Source organism: Apteryx mantelli, chromosome 17 (assembly GCF_036417845.1).
Source record: "Apteryx mantelli isolate bAptMan1 chromosome 17, bAptMan1.hap1, whole genome shotgun sequence".
Lineage (NCBI taxonomy): Eukaryota > Metazoa > Chordata > Aves > Apterygiformes > Apterygidae > Apteryx > Apteryx mantelli.
The window spans coordinates 17,572,219-17,595,732 of record NC_089994.1 but is presented as its reverse complement, the minus strand read 5'-3'; the positions used below and the strand labels follow the sequence as shown (position 1 = coordinate 17,595,732).

Genomic DNA, 23,514 nt, shown 5'->3' with positions numbered 1-23,514 from the left:
CCTAAAGGAGAGATCTTATCGGTACAGCTAGTTGTAAAACAACTCCGAGACAGCCAGTGAAGACTGGAAAATGATTTGTGTGAATGTGAACTGTGCAACACAGATCCTTAAATCAAGAAAGCTCTGCCATTGTATGGAGTGATTGTCAATATGTTCTGTTTCTGAATTTTTTTAAATCTTCTTCACCGATTAGTCTGTGCTTAAGTTTTGACATTAAAGGTGATTCACAGGTTTTTGTAAGTTAAAATGGCCATCTAAGCCGTGTAAAGACAATGCGCTACTGTTTCAAACTGTGTGGATATTTTATCCAGCAACATTCTGTTTTGGTTAGTGTGGGCAGACTGCCTCCTTTGAGGTTTAGTCCGTACTGTCCCACGAGTCCCACTCGCTTTACTTCAAATCTGCGCCGCTCGCTTGGCCATGGAAGCAAGTGTTGAAGCTGCTGGAGGAGAAATCGTTAATATAGATGCGCGCTTTGTACAGCCTACCAAGGAATTACTAAAAGTCACCTCTCAACTCAGTAAAGGGTTTCCTCTCACGATGAGAACTACGGTCTTAGAGAGAAAAAGATGTGTAATGTAATTGCAGTTAACTAGCATTAGTGCTGTTCGCAATTTGGTTGGGGAAGGGCCAGAATAGCCTGAGCAGACTCTTCCTTTTTGGCATGTCAGGTGCAGCTAAGCTGCTCTGCTAGGTTTCAGTTAATAGTCTTTGAGGGAGGGGAAGGGTATGGGGTTGTGTTCTAATCTAAAATTGCTTGTTTAGTTTGATACCTGTAGTTGTGCAATAGCATGATAATGCGCTGTAGGTGAGGCTGAAAATAATAATACAAAGCTGAGAAAAGGAGAAAATGGTCTTGAGACAGGGTTTTTCTACAGCTGGAGTTCTTACTAGATAGTGGAATATTCCCCTAGAAAATTTAGGAACTTCACCTTTTTTGTCTTTAAAACTGGTCTGCATAAAGCACAGTGATATTCCATTAGGGGACAAACTTGCTCTGCCTGAAGTGTGGGTCGTGTGGTCAAGTGCGTTTTCTCGCTTAATGCTTTGATAGATTATGAGTGCCCAGTTTTTAAACTACTGCCTGTTAAAAGTCACTGAAAGTCTCCCAAAGGCATACCAAATTAACTTCTTCTTTCGCTAAAGCAAAGAGCGTAAGCTCCATTGCTAGCTAAGAGCTGTTGCTACAGAACACACTGCGTTATATAGCTCTTTTGTTGCTATAATGATCTATGTGGAGTAATTACAAAAGCTTGTTTGTTCGAAAGACTAAAACTAATACAGCGATATGAATACTTAGTCTGCAAAATGACATATTTCCTGAACATTTGATTTGGTAGTAATTGTAAAATGAAAACGCATTTTGTACTACTGGCATAACAATGCCTATTCCACAGTAAAATTAGAGGTAGCATTCCAGAACAGTCTTGTGTTATAATACTATATATGTTTTTCTTACACAGATTATCTTGATAATGGCAATAATAAAATGGCAATCCAGCAAGCAGATAAATTGCTCAAAAAACACAAGGATCTTCACTGTGCAAAGGTGAGTGTGACTGCTGTTCATTGATCTCATCTGGTGAGCGTAGTTCTGAGATCTGGAGTGTCGCTGCTTTTCAAGCACTGTCTGTGGTCTTCCACAAACCGCAGTGCTTCCTAAGCCCTGTGGAATGTTGCTGCCGGTTCTGAATCGCAGTTTCTCGTTTGCCTGAGACCTCGTACAGATTCTTTGAGCGAGTTGCCTCTGATGACTAGAGTGTAGGTGGCTGCGCCTGAGCTAGTGGTCTAGATCCCTGTCATAGCTGCTTCAGGCAAATGTGGCAGGTGAGTTCTGCCTTAAAAATGCCTATTTTAGACTTTAGGTTGAGGTACATACTTGTCTTTGGTCATAAAAGCAACCTAGCTAATCAGTTTAGATGGAAATATTTACTTTGAAGGTGTGTTCCCCAGTAAAATAAAACAAGGTGATTTTGAGGCATTTGCTTTTCTACCTCTTGTTCACTGTTCTCCTTGCTGTGCCCCTGCTGAAGGGAAAGGAGTTTGGTTCTTCTTTTGGTTTTCTGAATATCAGAGTATCTTTCTGCTTTTCTTTTTTTTCCCCCTATGGATTTTCCTTTCCACTTCATACTGCATCTACATTTTGGAAGTTTCCCAAGCTGAAGTGAGTATCACTGACCTGAATCTCATTTATGTCACTTCTGCCTGGCCGGTTATTAGAAAGAGGAGTGAATTGGCAGGACTGGCCAGTTTTCAGTCTGCAGGCAGGAAAAATTGAGTGGCAGCTGATGCCTTAGAGTGCCTGCATGTGCGTTAAGAAATTCAAAGCCACAGCATTTGATGCAGCTCACATCTGGAAGCTTTTCTCCACAACCATGTGGATTAGAAACTTAATAAAAACTGAAGTTCTGTAGAAGTGATTAGGTGCTTGGGCAAACCTTCTCTTCACCAGGAATGAAAGGATTTTCACTGGTAACTGCCAACTGTGTTTTTAACGGCTGTTTCTGTGTTATATCAATAGGTTCTAAAGGCAATTGGCTTGCAGAGAACAGGGAAGCAAGATGAAGCATATACTCTGGCACAAGAAGTAGCAGCACTTGAACCCACAGATGACAATTCCTTGCAAGCACTAACTATTCTTTACCGGGAAATGCACAGACGTAAGTTTAGTTGGGTTTTGTTCCCCCTTGTCCTTGGCCTTGCTTAAAAATCATAATTATTTATGTTCTTTTTAAAAGTATATGTGGTCCCCAGTTTCATGGAGGAAAAAAAACCTGGACAGTTTTCACAGGAAAGTACCAAGTCCAGAGTTCAAGTATAGGCACATTATTATGAGAGTCAATGAATTTAAATGCTTCATTTGACTCATGTTATAAACGCCTCTTTGATAAAGCTCTAAATGATTGCTATAAAGCAAAGTACTTTGTTTTGGTTTCTTCTCATTAACTTTGTGTACACAGTGTTTAAATGAGTGGCACACTAATCATCCATTGTGATCAGTGTATGAGTTCACTTTTTTTAATGAAAGCTCCTGGAAATTGTTGTTACTATGTATGATAAAGATGACAGATCATACACACTGTGTTTTGGAAGGCACTTAACACAGCTTCTTAGGGCCTGAAGGAAGGCAGTATTACAAACAGAAGGGAACTCCTGACCTGTCATTTGCCTGGGTTATCTTTTTAAACATGGTTTGTTGTTGTGATAGGATATTTAAAACATAGTAAATCATGAATATTGAAGTGATCAAGTGAAATTGTACATGCTTTGCTGAAAGAAAGCGGACCTAATATACCGCTTATATATAGCGCTAAACAGTTGTTTCTGGCAACTTCTTGTGGTTCTTGATGGTGACAGCAATGTTTACTGTCCAACTGCAGCAGAAAATGACAATGGGGTGAAACCGCTTTTGTAGGAATGGATATCTGGAATTGATCTGCAACCTTTTAATGATGTATATCAATTACATATATCCTAGTTTGTTTCTTTCTGTATACTTAGTGTATTTATGTATATATGTGGTGTTAAAGTAACATTTCTTAAATGTGAAATGTTTTTTGCGACTTCAACATAAACAGTAGAGTCCTGGATATGTCAGGAGTGTTTCCATGATTCTAAACAACTTGTTTAAATGCTAAGCTCAGGTTTTAAACTTTTAGGTGTATACCTCAGAAAGGAAATAGTGGATGTTAGGCACTTCCACTTTGGATCTTGTAAGAAAATTGATTAGATATTTTATGTGTATGTGTTGAGGATACATAAATTATGTTAAAATTATGAAAGATAAATTACATTTAGTTTTTAATATTGTGCCAGAATATAATTTTGTGTATAAGGGGAAAAAAATCTTTTTTCTTGAAGGAGGGAAAGATAAGTTTTGCTTATCATGGTGTCATAAGTATTTAGTTATGAAAGGCCTATATTAGTATATTATGAAGTATTTTGCTTTTTAAGAATATTAAAATAGGCAATTAGGAAGTAACAGGATATGTGTAACATAGACAAACCTGTGATAATAGCAACTGAATTGATATTAGATTCTGCAAATGTTCTATGTTCTTGATACGTAATTCACGTAGGGTGGTCTAGCATGAATACAAGTCTTGATTCAATTTAATGATCCAAAATAGATAAATTTGCTGAAGCGAAGATTTAGAATTGTTTCTGAGCAGCTTGGTTGTTGCTATTATCTCTGTACATATTATTTGAAGCACATTCTTCCTTTGACTACTGTTTGTAGCGCTTGGGAGCCTGGGAGAGAAAGAGTGCTGTTTCTGTGGCTGATGAGCCTAATTAGATTGCTCTTCAGAATATCAGTGATGCTATCGGAGGTGGCTGTTCTTTAAACTTTATCCCAAACGTATCTTAACACAAGCATCTGCTTTTGGTTTAGCGGAGCTGGTAACTAAACTTTATGAGGCAGCTGTGAAGAAGGTTCCCAACAGTGAAGAGTATCACTCTCATCTCTTCATGGCCTACGCCAGGGTGGGAGAATACAAGAAGATGCAACAGGTACAATCACCAATTTGTGTTCTGGTCGTTTTTAGGTGTCACTTGGATTCTCTTTTTGTATCATACTGTTATTGCCTAAAAAGACCACTGTGGGGTGGGTTGTATGAAGACAAATGTTTCCTTTTCCTTATGTGAGCTAGGACGATGATGTCTTGTTTGTGCATATCTGAACTGATAGGGTATGTTGGTTATTTTGGGACATGAGCTTTCTGTCGATCTGTATTGGGCAATACAGTGTTTACTTATGAGGCAGTGCATGATAAAGGAATTCTGGAATATATGCGAAAAGATTTAGCAAGATCTTCTGATCCTTATTTTCAAACTTGATACTCCTTAATTTGCTATTTTCTTTAGGAAGAAAAGAGGAATCTTGCCCAAGCTCTTACTGCTGGAATCTAACATATAGTTAGGCTTGTATAGGTTGTAATTCAGTGGAGAAAAAATAAAAGCACTTCTAAGTAGGTCTTACTTTTCAGTTGGCAGTATAGTGTCTTGCTGGTTAGTTTTGTTTTCATCCTTTCCAAATTAGGTGCCTAGAGAATGCCTATAAATGGAAGATTCTTTTCAAAGCACGCGCACTCCCTCTTATGTATAAAAAAGCACACAGAGCCAAGGAAATAAGTTCTAAACTCCCTCTCATTCCTGCTATGTTAAGGTGACTTGAATTTTTGTACAAATCTGGTCTGAATAGTTGAAAGAATATATTGAGCAGTAGTGTTATTCTCCATTCTAGTTCAACCTGTAAACTGCTTTAGTTCAGACTGTAGATGGAGGCAAAGTTGTTGATGTACATAAAGTTTGTCACCTTGTTAAATTTCATGTAGGTATATTAAGAAAGATTAAAATATGCAATATTACTATATATCTGATCTCAAGCCTGCTCCTTATTTGGCTGGTTGAGAGCTGCTTTTTGGTATTACTTATATTTAAATTATTTTCTGAAAAGAAGGCATGAATCTACAGTCTTGATGACTGCATCTTACACCCTTCTCTAATAGGCTGTGGCATTCCACCAATGATGGTGTAACATCAAATTACAGGATTATCATTAACAACATAATACATATGTCAGCGCAAAGTTGGAGCCTAATGTAGAAGGCCATGGATTATTCTTGCTTGCTATATTGTGTAGCTGAATATCCAAAAAATTGAGGTTAACTTTTGCAGCCTAAAGGAAATCAGATTCTAGCTCCACATGGAGTAAAGCTATTTTGTATCCGATAGTTCACTTTTACAGAAACAGGAATTTTCAGTGATGCTTTGGTAAAGGCCTGTTTGATATTGGTTTAAATCTTAATTTCTTTCCTTATTTTATTTGATTTTGTTTTTATGTAGCAGCTTTAAATATTCTCTTATAGATCTGCCTGTAATTTAATGTCTTAAATAGGGACTTTCCTTTTGCTGATTACAGCAAACCTAACTTTAACTCAACTTTATACTTGATCATATGAAAATAATAACAACATTTTTTTTGGTTTAAAGAATCTGAGCAAGTTAGTACCATGAGTTTTTCTGATAAAATTTGTAATTCTAGGTATTGCTGTCCATATATTCTGTTTTTAAGGCTTTGTTGGCTTCAAAAGGAACAAGCACTCAGCTCTCTCTTTGTATTTCAGAGTTCGGAAATTCTCAGGAACCTGAGCAGCACAGGGCCATCTAAAACTGAACAGTGTAGTAGTCTTAGTTTAGCTATAATAGGGTTGAAAGGTCTACAAAGCTGTAAAAAGTTTTCTTTTATTATTATATAAAAAAAAAATCCCTAAACCCAACCCTCAAAGTTTTGAGTAATTTTCTCTAATGGAAGTATACCTAAAATATGCTATTTTTCTTCAGACCCATATTTAGTAATAGTATTCCTCTCTACAGCCATGAATGGAAAAATACCAGTCTTACCGGGGTAACAATATTTAATGTTTAACTGACCTTTTGTACATTTAAAATATCATACAGATGTGTATCTGATGAAATTACTCCAACATTGTCAGAGATGGGATGTTCTGAATTGGCCTAAGCGTTAGAGCCAAGCACCTAAGAGATGCAAGCAGTGCATGGATGTTAAGCAACTGGAGAGTGACAGTGAACCTCTGCCTTGTGTTCTGGGGTATTTCAGCTGGAAGTACTGGAATATGCAAACTAAGATTGCAGTCATAAAACTGGCACAAAAGTTTATACAAATGAAGAGAAATCTTTCTGTGGTAGTAGATTGTATTTTATGTAGTTTCCTACCCACACCAATTAATTGTAAAAATATTGTCCTCTGTTGTATACGAACACTGCAAACCTGTGAGAGAAATGCATGAATACGAATTATTTCTGTGTTGGGCTAGAGAATCTCGAATGCTTTGACTCTGCTTTGATACAGCCAAGCTTTCAGCTCAGTCTTGGTTTAACCACTTCTTTGCAAATTTAGCTGGGCTCATGCTTCGGGTATCTGAGTACGTGTATGTATGAAATAAATGTTGAAGGGTAGTTGTTTACCTGAACAAGGCATGTGCTTTGTGCCTTTAGCCCTGACTGAGCGTGCTAGTGAAAATCAGACCTGGAAACATCCCCCTGACTCCTAAAGAACAGGTCTCCTGCTTTCTGGTGGTGTTACCACTTCTTATTGAAGCTGTCATCTGTTCAGGCAATCATATGTGCACATGCTCATTGCCATGCCTTGTCAGACCTACTCAAAATATGATAATCTCTGAAAGAGAAACAGTTTCACCCTCCATTTTCTTCTTTAAGAATACATGTTAGGATGGAAGGGCTCGCAGGTTGATAAAATCCTCCCATCAGTTGCTGATTCTGAGTTGTCTGCTGCTATCTTTGCTGCTTAGCTTGCAGTGTCTGTCGTGAAAGCTCAAACAGATGCGTTTTAGGAACGATGAATTTTTGTCTTATGTTTTTCAGGCTGGAATGGCACTTTATAAAATTGTACCCAAAAATCCTTACTATTTTTGGTCTGTGATGAGCCTGATTATGCAGGTAGGTACAGTGTTGCAAATGAGTTTAAGATTTCGCTGCTGGTATAGTGCAAACATAGAAGTGTTTTGAGTGAACACCACAGGTATTTTAAGTAAAATACCATTTTGAACTGTTTGTTTATGATGCTGGGAGAGAGCTGAGCCCTCCTTAAACAGCATCATTGATATGGTCCAAAATGAATGCTATGGCGTTTTTAATGCAGCTTAACCAGTCTGCCTTATCACATTTATTGAACAACCTATCTGTACTAGTAGCCTACTGTCTGTTTATTTTGGTTTAGTTAAAGAGCTAATAAATAAGTGCTGATTTTTTTTTTCAAATAATATCTGCAGCTCCTTAGCTCAGAAACTGTTTTTCTCTAACTAGATTATAAAGGTTCTAGGAGGAAGAAAAATGAGAGCTCTGAACTCAGCATTTTTTTCAGACTACAGAAACTCTGCAGTACTAGATAGCAGATCAGCTGTGCTGCTGTTAGTTGAGAGATAAATTTTAGGCACTAATCAAACAGCCTGACAAAATATTGGTCAAGCAAAAAGTAAGCATGGAGGCATTAATCACATTATTTACATTAATTACATTGAAGTACTGGGCTATAGAAAAGGCAGACTTGTTCTTGCAACATGGGCATTTTGTGCCTAGTTACATAAGTCTTTGGACAATGTAATCAAGAACGAGCATTTCGGCTTATTACTAGTTTTATTGCTGCCTATATAACAGAGCAGTCATTCTCTGCACGTGACAGATGGCATCCCTAAATGCGTGGTTTGGTGGGGAATTGAAGGACTTGTTTGTTTGTTTTCCTTCTTCTAATGGGGAAAAAAAGCAGTGAGTGGGGCAACACGAAGTTAATGAGCTGTTAAAATAATTCTTCTTTTCCTTAGTCTATATCAGCACAGGATGAAAACCTCTCAAAGACGATGTTTTTGCCGCTAGCAGAAAGAATGGTGGAAAAAATGGTGAAAGAGGATAAGATTGAAGCTGAGGCTGAAGTAAGACTTGCAGATATTTTCAACTTGACCTGAATGTTATTGAGAAAAGGAATGCAGTGTTAAAGGAAGTTGGTTACTGTCTTGGATATTATTTATATATGTAGATATGTTATATCATATATATGATATATATCCATATATATACACACATTGTATCTATCATATGATATGAGATATATATGGATATATCCACATATATGTATGTTATATGGATATATCATTATTCATTATTAGTTATTATTTAATATCTGTTAAAATAATAAGTAGTGTTCTGAAAGTAAATGTGAATGGAATGGGACAAAAGGAAAACCAAGAACAGAGGCCTGAGAGGGATTTGCCAGAGTGTGACCAAGGAAATTTTCTGGTGTTTGATTTGACCGGTGAAGTACTTGATTTTGCTCCCTGGAAGGCCCCAAGAGAAACTTCAGGACTGAGAATGGAGAAAAGACCTAAATTCTTGAATGTTACACCGTGCTGGATGCTAAAGATAGCTATGCAGTCCTAGCTTTCTCCTATTTATAATGACTGTAGCACAAGCCACTTTATTTCTTGGCGCTCCTGTATATTGTTTTACTAGCAAATTTCATTGTAGTCCAATCTTTCTTTTAAGGTTGAACTTTACTACATGATTCTGGAACGTTTGGAGAAGTATCGGGAAGCCTTAGATGTTGTGAGAGGAAAACTAGGAGGTAACTTTTTCTGTCAATATTCACAGTTGTGTGGAGGAACAGCAGCTCCTTGCTTTGCTTCAGGGTTTTTCACTGGTTACCAAAAAAAAAAAAAAAGCTATAAGCTGCTCTGACTCTGAGCAGCACATTGAAGCAAACAGTGGAAGTGCTCTTGTGCGTGTTGTTTTTACCCAGCTGCTTATGGTATTTATATGTTGTATTGCCTGCTGAATTTTGCAGCATTATGTTTATCTTCAGTAATAAAGTAGTCATATGTTACTTTTTAGCTGCCATCTTAGGAAAAGTGCATCCTGTGTTTTTGAGGATTCACTTTTTTCCGGTGGTTAAATGCATGTGCAGCTTAAAGGAATTGGGCTATGAAAATTTCCATAGGAATCTGTTCTATTCTGCACTCAACACGATGCTTTTAAAGAAAAGAGTTTTCAGAGAGAAGATGAAGGTTTTCTTCTGAAGAGAACTGAGTGGGTTGTAGTTTGGTGTTTGTAGCTTTCTTACTTTCTGCAAGTACTAGGTGGGCAACTATTTTTTCTGTACTGATTCTGTGCCTAGAACTCTTCCCTGTTCAAAAATAAGTACTGATCTGTCAAGATGTTCCTGGTGCTACCGTATGTAGTGAGATAGGAAGCCGCAGCACAATTAAATGCGGATTCTCCTGCTATATATTGGCTAAAACCTTAATTTCTAGCACTGTTGCTCTGCAATATGCAGGATGTTAAAATGTCAGTGATTTATCATGCAATTTAGCAGTATTTTTAGTACTGGTTCTGGCCTTTCCATCTTTGAGGGCCTCTCTTGTTGTTTTACATTTACTGCTTTGCACCCTTGGCTATAATAAGGTGCTTTATTCAGAAAGTGAAAGAAATCAGTGGATTAAATAAAATTGCACTTCTGTTTTAATTTAGAGAAACTGACAAGTGAGCTCCAAAGCCGAGAGAACAAGTGCATGGCGATGTACAAGAAGCTGCGCAGGTGGCCCGAGTGCAACGCACTGTCTAGAAGGCTGCTGCTGAAAAAGTGAGTTGAGATTTCTGCAATTCTGCTAAAAGGAATGAAGGAGGAATTCCTGGCTGGTTGTGAATTGCCTGTTTAGTGGCTCTTGTAAAGGGTGGTTAAAATAGAATAACATCAGAGGTTCTCAAAGCATTTCCAAGCATTTATACTCCAAAGCCTGAGGGAAAAGGCAAAAAAATAAAGCGGTATAGAGACATGGTGGAAGTCACACAGAGTCAGGGCCACGACTGTAGTTCCTTCTCTTTGAAGGTCTGCTGACTTTTAGTGACATGTTCAAGCAATAAACTTTTGTTTCCCTCCTTATTTCTAAAGGCTCTTCTGGCTGTCCAGCCGCAGTTTTCAGGGTGGGAGAAGATGGGAACTGCATTTACACTTAATTTCCTGGAACTCCATTTCTCTCAGTTGGCCAGACTTTCTTCTGGGAATTGCATCTAATGCTTTGAACAGATGCACCAGAACAGAACATACCAGTATGATCAGATCTGTATCATGGAACTGTCAAAAGGAGTTTGTTTTTTATTTTTTGTTTAGCTGTGCCTTAATCCTAAACAAAAAATAAAAGCGATCTTAAAGATTAGGAAGTCCTGTCTGCAACACCTGTCCAAGGGGACTGCAAAAAGTGTTTCTCTTCTAAGGAGTTGTTCATAGTATTTAGTGTTTGTTAAATATATTTGCCATGGAAAAACAGGAAAACAAGCTTCTGCTTTACAGGACACACAAAAGTAAAATGGGGGAGGGATGACCTCGCAACACTTACAATACGCTTAAAACTAGCATGAAGACGTTTTCAGCTTCCTTTCACTTTTGGCATCTCCTTTTCTGCAGCTCCTTAAATTGCTCTGAAAATGGGCTGGTGAAACATCTCCTGTCTTAGTGTTTTTATGGGGATATGCTTGAGCTGTGTCTTCTGATTGGAATACAAATGCAAAAAGGAGAATTTGCAACTTGCCTCAACTCTGTTTTGAAATCGTTTACCTTGATATGTTTCAAGAAATTCAGGATGATTGCATTATTTTAAGATGTGACACCTTCTCATGGGAAAATGATTCTTATTGCAGTTGTTTTTCTGTAATCTTCATATGTGCTATTCCTTTTTATGCAGTTTTCTGAGTGAGTTACAGTATTGGCACTTCCCTAAACTTTGTTCCATGCCTTATTTTTGTTTTAGCTCAGATGATTGGCAGTTTTATATTACTTACTTTGATTCTGTGTTTCAACTCATTGATGAATCCTGGACACCTCCACTTGAAGAAGAGCAGTAAGTTAACTGTTTTGTGGGGGATTTGTCTTTCCTTTGTGCTAAAAAGAACTATGTTTACCTTCACATATTCAGTATAATGCTGTTTGCATCTTTGGATGACTTCCTGACATCAGGCCCAAAATGATGTCTTCTCCCTACTTGATTTTGGAGGCTGCCAATAGCCTGCTGGAAACCACTATATAAATAGTGGCTTGGACACTGTAGAGCTCTTCCGGGTCATACTTTTCACAGTGATTGAGGTAGAGAAACAAGCCAGACTTCCTTAGGAGCGTTTTGGGAGTATGCTGAATACATGTCGTCAATGCCTTAGGAATGGGAAAAGTCAAAGAATTTTTTGTCTCTTTAATTGCACAGCTCTTTGGAAGGAGAGGTGCACTATTCTATAGAGCAAGCTGTGAAATTTATAGAAGACAGAATAACAGAAGAATCTAAGAGCTCTCGGCCACTTCGGGGACCATATTTAGCTAAACTGGAGCTGATTAGGCGTTTGCGACACAGAGGTTGTAATGATGAACATAAACTAGGTAAGAGCCACTAACTGGATGATAATTTAATATTTTAGGGAGAGAACACAAACTTAGAAGAAGCTTTTTACATTTAACTCAATGATTTTCCAGTGCCTGTTATGAAAACGTGTGCACTGTTTGGTGTATAAAGAACTTGGAAAGTATTAGAAGCACCACCCTGAAGAAGAGCAAGTAACTCTAAACTACTCCAGGGCTTGTAAGAGAAGTTTTCAAAAGCACCTACTGGATGTAGGAGCACACAGTCAGGGACTTTGCAATGAAAAGTGCATTGCTGATACACTGCTTTTGTAGAAAGTCAGTCTTGCTGTTTAGCTGTAATCTCTGGGTGACTTTCCTTTTGATTTTTTTATCAATAATCCCAGGATTCATTTTTAAAAACTCACATTTAAAAATCACATTGGGGAGTCAGTGAAGGAGAGAATATGATTAGAGCAAAATCTTTGCTACTCACTAGTTCCTTTTATATTTGCATCCAAAAATAAATTACTGTTGGATAAGCAGGGACTGTGTATGCATGCCTGTTTTGCTGAGCTCTTATCTGCTAAAGTAGCTTGAATGAAGCTCTTGGGTTTTTTTTTTTTTTTTTCCATGTGTCCTTGGTTACCAAAGACATTGAGCCTCTGTTAAAATCTGCAGTAGTGCAGCTATCCGTTTTGTAAATCACTGTAATCTCAAAAAAAAATGCATTACTGAAGACTTCTTGTAGTGATTTTACAGGTTCAGCTTTTAATGGAGCATTTAAAAAAATGAACTGGCCTTTTTGCTAGGTGATCCAGAAGAACTAATGTTCCAGTACTTCAGAAAATTTGGGGACAAACCCTGCTGTTTTACTGATCTCAAAGTATTTGTGGATCTCCTCCCAGCCAGCCAATATACAAAGGTAAGGAAAGATAAAGAAATGGTGGGAAGAACTGCAGAGCTTGTTCACAGGCTGGTCCCTTTAACTTAAGACATCTGATGGTCATATTGAAAGGCTGGAAATATGACATTGTTATCCTTTATTAGAAACTTTGAAAACTCCTTGCACTGCAGAAAATATAATGAATATCTGAATTCTCTGAGTAATTTCATTGAGGGATTTTTACTGGAGGCTTTTATAGATTTGATCTTGCAAAGTCTCAGGCCCAGATGCAGTATTCATTTGGCCTTTTTATTGCCATTTCAAGGCACAGGTTTCTTTGAGCAGTTTCTCTGCTGCAGCATTGAAAAATGGATGGATCGATGGTGACCAAGAGACCAAGAGTAACTTTCCAGAAGCTCTCCCTGAAACAAGCCCTCTTGATTGAAAAGACTATTTGTGCAGAGTCACGAGCAGCTTGTTGAATGAGTTCAGCAGCTGGGAATCCTGTCACTCACCCATTGTTTTTCTAAGCCATTGTGTAAAATATCAGAGCTGGGTTGGGCTAGACAGAGAATGCTGGACCAGGCAGGGGCTGCTGATAAAATGTTTGTTCACAAAGTATAGATAGTGCTGTTCCCTTTATTTAAAAAAAGGAATATTCCCCTATTGCTAATGCAAGCTCGTCCCGCAGCCTCACTAATAACAGTAATGATGGCCCTTGCATGTATGGCTTGCTGCTGATGTTTTAAGTTGAAAGGCACGTTCCTTCCCCTGCTGGCAACAGGTGTGATCAGTGGAATATTTAACTCAGATGTATGGAAATAGTGATACTTACATATCTCTTAAGGTAACCCTTAAGTCCTGAAGCACTGAAGAAGTTTAATCCTAGCTTTCCAGGAAACAAATTCTTAATCTGGGGGAAAAAATTATATTTAATACTAATAGTTCAGGCAACAGGCGTTTCCCAGTACTTATAAAAAGCCTGAATTTGAATAAATTCTGTAAAATTTTCTGACTGGCCTTGAAATTGTTGCTGATTTAGTGAATGTTTCATTTTGTTGCATGCTGACGTGGTATTAGAAGGCATTTCCAGCATGTGGCTACCTTCTGGCTGTTGTGTCTCGGTAGCATGCATCCGCGGCTTAATGCGGCCAAGGAGACTTGTAGCTGAAGAGGATTAGTGGTGTTAAAATGCAGATGAGTGGGGTTCTTTGGTTTTTTATTTTAATTAACTTCAGCATATGGGAGCAATGCAGCAACTCTAAGTGCTGAGCAGAGAAATGAAAAGAATTCAAAGGGAATGTTTAAGAAAACATGTAATGGTTTGAACTGTGATAAACGCTGTAAGAGTGCTTTGTGAGAGTGGAGGCAGCTAAGAGCTGAATCTTCAGTAAGGAAGATGTATGAAAAGGGGGGAGATATGTAGGCAGTTGAGGTGTATTTTGTTGTTTATACTAGCTTAAATTTCTGGAAGCCTTTTTTTCACTGTTACTGGTTTTGATTCACATCCTGGACAGCTTTTTCTTTTTTAGATCTACTGAGAAAAAATATATTTGCTAAAGCTTTTGTAGGTCTCTTAACTTAAAGGAAATATTTTTAGGTTGGCTTAGAATAATTCTTGTTGCACAGCAACAGATGTTGAAGTAAGTCTTCTAAGTAATGGAGCCGTCATACTCTTCCCTTGCAGCTGCCCGCAGCAAGTGGGATGAAGGCAAGTCAGTTCTCATAGCCATTTGTTTAGGATCTATGAACTCTAAAGCAAGTCAGGCTGTTCAGAAACACTGGTATATGCTTCAGTGAGGACTCACGTTGTAGCGCATCGCTGGGAAACATACAGGAGAGAAAAATGGGAGCAAAGCCTTAAAGTGCTGTCTCAAATGCAGAGCTCTTAACTGCGTAGTGTATTTGCTGATTTTGGTTAAGAGTGTGGAGAAAACAGAGGAAGAGCTTACTGCAGCGAAATAGGCTTTATTGCCCAGGCTGCACATCGTGATTTTATGTGCACCTTCAAGCACAAGGGATAGTGCTTGAACTACCACCTTTTCTACTAATAGCCAAGCAGAAGCTGTCTGTCTCCGTGCTGACACACTGAGGCTATGAAGTGCCAGATTTTTTTTTTTTTTAAGAGCTGTGAATAATGTTACAGTTCAGTAGTTGAGAATGTGGTGATCTTGTCGGGCCATTAGGCACGTGCAGATATTTCAGGAATAATTGCTGTGATGGCATCAGTCTTGACTTCTTTGCAGGGTAGATGGGAATATGCAGCCAAATGATTTGGTTGACCTTGCCCAGCTTGGTAAAATCGTGGTCAAATTGAAAACATTTGCCAACAAAGTCTCTATCAAAGACTAGAAAACTGGAATTGCTGTACATGGAGCTCTTATCCAGCTGTCATGGTTTTTTTCTAGGGTATGCGTTTGATGCAGTTGGTTTTGTTAACTCAGTTTTAAGTTTGTAACTTGGTTTAAGTTTGTAAACTTGGTTGAATCTTAGGGCAGAAATAAACCTCTGTCCAGTGCTGACTGTGGGGTGAGAAGTCTGCTGGTGCCTAGTAGAACTGTAAACAGTGAGAGGCTGCTTTTCTTCTACAGCTTATTTCTTGAATTAAGTCATTAATCAAAGGTGATGACCTCACTGGGTTCAACACCTTGCTTCAGGATTGAGAAAAAATTTAATAGCTTGTACAAACCATCGTTTCCTTTAAGTGTGCTGTTAAGCTTTTCAGTAACTAATTTTTTAATTGCCTGTGTTCCTACTGTGAGTGTTAACAGGTGCTTAAAAAGTCCCTGGTGTGTCAATGTATTGGAAACTTTTCTGTGAATATTGTTCGGATTTTTTCCTCCATCTGTTTGAAACTTTCTAAAAGCTATTGAGCTAAAGTCATAACTGTGTGCTCACCGCTTTTATTAAAAAAAAAAAAAATTACAGCAAGCTCTTTAACCACTGATTTCAGTGCGACTTCCAGATTGATACTGACGTTATCGCCAGATTGATACCGACGTTATCGCCTCATCCTTTCCCCATTTGAGGGAGGAAAGGATGCTTTTTGTTTGTGCAGCCCCAGGTGCCTTGCAGAACTTAACTCTGGTGTTTCTCTTTCAGTTCATCAGTCAGTTGCTGGAAGTAATCCCTCTGTCAGCAACAGCAGAGAGCGAAATTGCACTGCCGGATGATATCAAAGCCCTGCAGCAACACTTGTGTGTGGTGCAGCTCTCAAGGTTGCTTGGTATCTATCATGCCATGGATAAGAAGCAGAAGCTGACTGTGGTCCAGGAGCTGATGTTAAGATACCGCCATGGACTGGAGTTTGGTGAGAAGAGTCTCAAAACTACTGTTGCGGTTCCTTTACTGCTTTTAGTGAGCAGAAGCTCAAGGCTTTTCTGGAGGGAGGGAACAGCGCAAGCTCTTACGGCCAGTGCTGCTGTTGGTGCAAAGCACCAGTGACTCAGACAGTGTTTTACCCTCTCTTGTATGGTGACATCCTTGGTCTTGCCAACGTGTTTTCTTTTAATTTTGTTTCTTTTCAATTGTCTGTCTTAAAGACAAATTAGGCATTCCAGAACAGATCAGATGGTACATTTGTATCATATGTTTGGCAAAATTGCCTGACCTTTTAAACAAAACCAGTTTATATTACAGGTCTACTTAGGACAAATACGGGGGCAATAATGTCTATTTATACATCTTGCAGTTGTAGGAGAATCTTTTTTTTCTTCCAGCAGCTATTAGCATATAAAGTGGTCCAGATTCACTTGTGTTCTTAAATATATGTATTTCAAAATCTTTAGCAGAATTTTCCTGTTTAACACAAAATATTTGAATTTGCAAAGCTTTGGGTTTTCTGTGAGTTATTTTCTTAAGTTTATTTTTCTTTCTCTTTGGAGTCTGAATCCAAGCACAGAAGAGGCAAAGTGGAATGTGCCCCTCTGGCATTTCAAAGAGAATGAACTGAAAACAAAATAAATGAAGAAATGCAAAATACTTACAGTTGTTTCACTTTTTAAGAAAATTCTGGATTTTATAAATAAGCTGTGATGATTATGTGCCTGACTGCTATGTCATTTCATAATGCTGGCAGTGTAAAAAAAAAAAAAAAAAAAAAAAAAACAGCTGACAGCACTGTTGTATGAAATGTTTGAACTGTGCAGTTCAAGGGTGACTTTATTTTTCTTTTCAGGGAAATCTTGTTTGAAAACTGAATTGCAGTTTTCAGATTATTACTGCCTGCTTGCAGTTCACTTGCTGCTTGATCTGTGGCTAGAGGAAGGTATGTCCCTAAAATTGTCTGTCTTAATCCCAACTAGTGTTCTGTTCATACCTGCTCTTTCCTGGATGGTCAAGTCCTGCTTTCTTTGAGATAATGGGCTGCTTTTGGACAAAAGGTGTCACTGCCAAATCCCATGGAGTTACACTGTTATGGGTTGGCTGTTCCAGAGCAGAACCAGATGTCTTCCCCCCCCCCCTTTTTCTTTCTTAGATCTGTTTTTATCCATGATTTATAAATAGTAGTTCTCCCTTGTGATTTATTATTAGAAGTTTTAACAGAGCAATGTATCTGTAATCATTGCTTATCATTTATCTTGAGGAGGAGTTTGCTTATTGCTTTGTGGTTCTGTAGGAAGGCATGGCTTCTGGCTCAGCTTACTAACTGAAACTAAAAGTAGATTTTGGGGACAGAATAAAATAGACAAATCAAATGAAGAGAAGTAGATGGGACATCAGTGTGGTGGGGAGAAGAGTCTTGAGCGTTGTGTGGACGTTGCATGATCCAGACTGGATGCAGCACCCTGCATGGTTCCGGTAGGGCGACTGTGCCCCTGTGGCCAGCGTGTACCTGGCATGGCTTGTTAGTCGCACAGCTTTCTGTTTTTCTCAATCTGAGGTATTCCAGGAGTCCCTCTGTTCAGTTGGTGTTTGAGCCAATTCTCACTTACTGACCTAAAGAGACTTAATTTTTCCTGGTTAATCCCTGTGAAGTCCTGGCAGAGCTTTGCTGGCGACTCCTGCAGCTCAGTGCTGTCTGTCCTCAGAAGCTTGTTCTGCATTTCCTGTGCAGATGTTCTCTCCCTTTGCACAAGTTCTTCTGCCAACTCCCTTCTGATGTCAGAGGTGTTTCGAGGATATTTTTCCCTTGCTGCCATATTGTCTCCGGGCTCCTCTGCTTCTAGGGCTTCTGCTCAGACCTGTTGCCCTGTCCTGAATATTCTGCACTGCACATCTGCTCTGCCCACCACCCTACTGTCCGAATTGCGCAGAGTCTGCCTCCGGTGGTGGGTGTCCTTGGGCACTGTTTTAATTCCTGCCTGTGCAGCAGGCAGTTATGGCTTTGTCCTTCTGGAAGAAGGTTTAGTCTTTAACCTGGGTAAATCCCTCACACCCTCACAGGTGGAGCGTCACAGGCTCTTGAATTCCTGTTTCTGGGCTGATCTTTCATAATGCTTGGGAGGCTCTGTGGTTACAAGCTAGAAATCCTGAACAGCCCAGGACCCTTTAGGGAAAGTCACTTCTGCTGGTGGCCATGCGTGAGGGCTTTGCTCTTTGACAGATGTGAGCTGGGTATTCCCTGTGACGAATTATTCCTCTGCCTTTGCCTCCAGACAGCAGTGGAAATGCTGGGCTGGGTGTTACGTTCAAGGGCAGCAAGGTGGCTGATGAACGCAGTCTGCGTGTTTAAATACACGGGGCTGTTTCGGGAGAGGTGTGTAACACGGGGAAGGAAGCTTCGATGCCCAAGTGAGTTGTGCTGCCGGTGTTCAGCGCCTCTCTCTGATCACGCCTGTCTGTGTTTGTGTCCTTGTCACCAGGTGAAGAGACGGCTGTGTGGCAGTGCCTGACCCTCTTAGAAGAGGGGCTATCTCATAGTCCTTCCAACGCTCAGTTCAAATTGCTGCTCATTCGAATCTACTGCAGGCTTGGTGCATTTGAACCTGTTGCAGAACTGTATTCCAGCCTTGATGCAAAACACATACAGCACGACACCATCGGGTGGGTAGTATATACTGAGAATAATTGGTCAAGGTGACCCTCCATGAACCAGTCCTGAGATCTACTTCCTTTGCCACTCAAAGTTACCAGAATATCAGACTTTCACGGGGCGTTGGGTAAAAAGTGTTTTAGAATAGCAAGTCACACTTGCATTAAGTCTATTGTAGTGTGTTCCGTTTTTAGTGGAGCATCTGTTTGTTCTGGGTGTTGGGAGCACTAACTACAAGGGATCTATTTTTTTTCTTCTGTGAAAGAAATCTGTGAAATGTGTATCTCGATGCCAGTCATAGCTTGGTGTTCTGGCTTGTGTCACTGCTCAGCAAAGCTTGGGAGCACTAGGTAAAACACATACACCAAATGGCCTTGCTTAGTTTGTAATGTGTTCATAACATATTTTGTGGGTATTTAATTCAGTAAAGCTCTTGTACAATTAACAAGATGGTTGCAGGAACTCCATGCCCCCGTTTTCTGTTTTTAAAAATATTAAGAATTCCTTTCATTACTGTTAAGATTAAATTTTAATATGTATGTTGTGAATGCCCTCTGTTAAATCTCCAGACTTTTCATAAAAGCTGAATGAAAATGAAATTCATAAAAGATGAATTTTCTTATGCTGCATTTCTGTGGTCAGAGTTGCCCCTGATGAAATTCAAGATTCCCCAGCGCTGTGTGCCGATGTCTGACTTGCACTGTGTTGTGTTGCAGCTATCTTCTGACGCGCTATGCAGAGTCTCTGGGCCATTATGCTGCTGCATCCCAATCCTGCAATTTTGCACTCAGGTTTTTTCACTCCAACCAGAAAGATGTAAGTTGAAAGAAACCTCTCTGTCCTTGTAACAGAGCAATTATGTCATGATGCCTTACAGAAGTCTGTGCCCTATGTGAGGGCTTATGGGACTGGAGCAAGTTATAACACACAGGAATACTATGTGCAACTTCGGTTATAGTAAAGGCTGGCTCAACCTGTGTTTCTCATTACAAGCAATTGTAACTTATTGCTCTATGGGACTTTGCTTCTAGGTTTTTATTTTTAAAAGTCAATGTTAATACTCCTCAAAAATTGGGTGTGGTTACTTTTAGATGAATGGGTTGTGATTTATGCACTAATTCAAGTGAAATATAATGTGGCAAATGGCAAGTCCTGGTGCTGTAGCCTCTAGCATTTTAGAAAGCCAAACAGCAGCCAGGGATGGTGTGTTCAGGTGTTGCTGGCATACATACGAATCCTTTGTATTACACTTATTGAAGCAGCATACTTCAGCTACAGTTGTCCTGGGTACTCAGGGCTGGTGGGGAATATTTGTCATTATAAAAGGTAATGAAAGAGGAAGGAACGAGGTGGAAGAATTTCAGGTGGGAGGCAGGGGGAAAGAAATGACTCAAAGTCTCAGCTTCACTGAAGGCAGAGCAGAGCTTGAGATTTGACCTTATTTTGAAGTGACAGAATCAAATTGCAAAAGCTGGTCTTGTGCTAATGGGAACTATCTGCTTTATCCAATTCACATCAAAAAGTGGTGTGAATTAAAAGAGAGTCTATTTGACTGAAAAGCTTAGGACTAGAATGGAGGAGATAGTGAGGGGAGAGTAGCTGAATTCCTCTAAGACATCAGGTACTTCCTAAAATACGCTCCATGAACTAGGCATCTAGCATACTTGTGGCTTGCTGATTAGTAACTGTACTGTCCAAGTAAGATTCTTGACAAGTACACTGTGATGTACATTCTGATACATTTATAGGGAAAACAGTGCTGTCTCAGAATTCCCATGGAATCATGAAAAATTATCTAAGTAGGAAAATGGTGAAGCAAGATACATTTTTTTAAAATCTTAGTGAAAATATATACAGAAATAAACAAATAGTCTAGAATTGCTGTAGGGAACTGTAGGCATAATGTTGGTCCACCTCCCTAAAACTTGCAAGGCAGTCCCATTCTGAGGAGAAGAAACAGATCCTGTATATTTATATTTTATGAAGTTTGATCACTGGTGAGAGGTAGGTGGAAAGAAATGATTCTCACTTGGTAAGGAACTAAGGTGCAATCCAATTGCAACTCTTCCAGTCAGTCACTGGCTAAGCAGGCTCCCAAGGCTCTGCAGTCTTATAACTTGCTTTCCCTCCCTCCCAGAACTAGATAAAACAGAGGGTTTGTCTATACTCAATAGTAAAGATGCTCACATAGTACCTGTAACACAGTAATTCCCTTGCTCTTTTGGCAACCTAGGTAATTCCTATATACAGGATACCAGTTACCATTTTCCTGTCCTTGGAAGGTAGAGATGCTGAGTTAGTGTCACCTGCGTCTGACCCAGAAATGACACTTTACTATGCGGAGGGGGATGCACAGAGATGCACATGAATGGTGCACTGGGAGCTTGCTCTCGTCTGCTTCCCTCAATTACTTGTTGTTTAAGCACTGATCCTACTTGCTCTGGGTTCCTGAGTCAATGTTTTGTGCTGGAGTGAAAGCCTGGATCCAAACAGCTTTCTCCTACATACCTGTTGCTTGTAATGGCTTCTTATCCTTTTTGATGAGGAGTAACTTGTTTCTTGTTTGAAAGTCACTCGGTGGGTATTAATGAAAAGCATGCCTAGAATCAGCTGTCTGAATAAAACCTTTGACTGCAGTGTGCCAGGTGAGAAAAGTGAACTGAAGAGACTGCCAGATGTGACTTATCTGCTTGAGAGCAGCAAGAAATCATCTTTCCCTGGAAAAACACTTCGACTGAAGTAATTTCAGGTGTGGTTACTGCCTCTGAGCACTACCTTGGAAGAAGGTTATTGACATGAATGATGATAATGGTGCTTACAGGAGAGAAGAAGTGATTGTCTCCATAGCTCAACATCTGTACACAGATAAAGACCCACTGAGCCATGTTCTAAGTGCTGTTCCCAAGAAAACGCTACTCCGCTAATGTTCCAGAAATGACGAAAAGGTGGTGCCTGAATAAATTGACCTGCTTCACTACCACACCTTAAAAGGTTGGAATTGCAAGAGGGAGAAAAAATGATGCAATCAGTGTTACGTAATTCTTCGTGTTACGAGGCAAGGATATGTCTCTGAAACCAACTTGTGCCATGTTTCTTCTTGGAGATAGTGTTGCGACCAAAGGACCATGAGCCGTTATTGATCTTGGGTAGCAGAGTCAATCTCGCACGTATCCTGGACGCTTTCACTGGTTACCACCTGAAGTTGTTTCTCATGGGGAAACGCATCAAAAGCTTTACAAGTTTGCAAATAGCAGGTGTCCTTAAAACCAGCCATGAGGTGCAAATTGCAGGAGGTCAAGGCTCATTTCAGAGTACTGCTTGTCTAGGATGATGCCATATCAAGAATGGAGAGAATAGGGAAAAAAAAGTTCCTTACCCTAAGATGTGTCTTCAGTATTGCAAGGTCAGAATCTGCCACCAGTTTCTTTGCTTCTGTGGTTCTGCTGGGGTTGCCCCTTCATGCTAAGGGTCTTGACATCAGCTTCCCATTCAGATCCGTAACAGCATCTAACTGCAGTGTTAAAGGAGGACTATACTTTTAAAGTTACCTTTTTAGCTGATTTCAGATGCTGCCTGCTCCTCTCTAGGTTGGTGTTTAAGATGGTTGGAATGTCTCCTATACCAGTTAAATATACAGCACAGTGAGTGTGTCCTGCAGCATTGTGTGGATGGGACTCTGCCCGAAACAGGAAGCTTGGGGTTTAAATGAAGTGATCTGGCATAAAAATATAGCTACTGATTCAAACTGATCACTTTGGATGAATACACATTCCTTCTGACTTGCTGAACTTACAGCCTGCAGTGAAATGAATTGTATTTAAGAGGGGGTCGCAGGAGCAACAGTTGTCCAGGATGTTGTGCAGTGCTGACATAATATTTCTGTTCTGAGAGAGGATGCCAAGGACAGGGAGGAGAGAGAGGCAGTGTTGCTATACTTGGTCAATGCTAAAAAGGCAACTTCATCCTTTTCAAGACAGTCCTCCTTTAAATATGCAGAATCACAAGTAATCTCTCTAATTTTCTTGTGTCCGTCCGTCTTTAATTTCTCCAGATACTGCAGGCAAACAGAACACCAACGTGTCCCATGGGGATTTAAAAGCCACGTCGATGCAGTTGAATTAGCGCCCATAGCGCAGTCCCGCAGCCTGACATGAACTCTGCAAGGCTGTTTAACAGAGGGTATGTTGTTGAATATTTGGCATATTTTTTTCATATAATGCAAATAGCTCTTTTTTCCCCAAGAAATTTGGTTATCTAGAGGACACTTCTTATTTTGAAAAAAAGAATTAGTGGCTTTCATCTGTGAGTACTAGCTTCTAGTCTCTCAGAGCCTTCCAGACAGGTGGAGTCTGTTAGTATAGTATACAGTTACCTAGGGTTTTTTTGGTGCCTTTCATCTTCAGTGCATCTGATAATCTTGTTCAGAAGAAAATGTTTGATTTACCAAAATTTGTCATTCGTGGAGTTATTCTGATGTAAAATGTAGTACTCTGTCTTCACTGGGAGCATAAGTTGTTCCTTCTGTCTCTACATTTAGAGATTTTCATTAAAACATAATTCTTGTTTGGGGCTCCTTCATCATATAGATCTCCTTCTGGGGATCGCTTGGACTGATGTGAAATATGTCAAGTGCCTTGTACTGCTGCATTTCATCAGAGGAGAAGCAAACTATCCTATGGACCCTGACAGTTTCCTTTGGTGTCTAGATTGTATTGTAATGTGTATGCACTGCATGATGAT

At 39.5% G+C, this 23,514-nt stretch overlaps 1 protein-coding gene across 2 annotated transcripts in view; it reads left to right on the top strand.

Moving 5' to 3' along the window:
- Nucleotides 1–23,514, top strand: part of NAA25 (N-alpha-acetyltransferase 25, NatB auxiliary subunit) — a 33,477-nt gene that overhangs the window by 1,771 nt on the left and 8,192 nt on the right. For both annotated transcript variants that reach the window (XM_067307389.1, XM_067307388.1), the window contains exons 2-15: nt 1,464–1,549; nt 2,522–2,660; nt 4,394–4,512; nt 7,408–7,482; nt 8,364–8,471; nt 9,082–9,160; nt 10,063–10,174; nt 11,340–11,429; nt 11,787–11,956; nt 12,727–12,839; nt 15,903–16,110; nt 16,978–17,067; nt 18,605–18,785; nt 19,491–19,590. In XM_067307389.1, the coding sequence (XP_067163490.1) occupies nt 1,464–1,549; nt 2,522–2,660; nt 4,394–4,512; nt 7,408–7,482; nt 8,364–8,471; nt 9,082–9,160; nt 10,063–10,174; nt 11,340–11,429; nt 11,787–11,956; nt 12,727–12,839; nt 15,903–16,110; nt 16,978–17,067; nt 18,605–18,785; nt 19,491–19,590 (1,670 nt within the window). The remainder of the gene's footprint in view (nt 1–1,463; nt 1,550–2,521; nt 2,661–4,393; nt 4,513–7,407; nt 7,483–8,363; nt 8,472–9,081; nt 9,161–10,062; nt 10,175–11,339; nt 11,430–11,786; nt 11,957–12,726; nt 12,840–15,902; nt 16,111–16,977; nt 17,068–18,604; nt 18,786–19,490; nt 19,591–23,514) is intronic.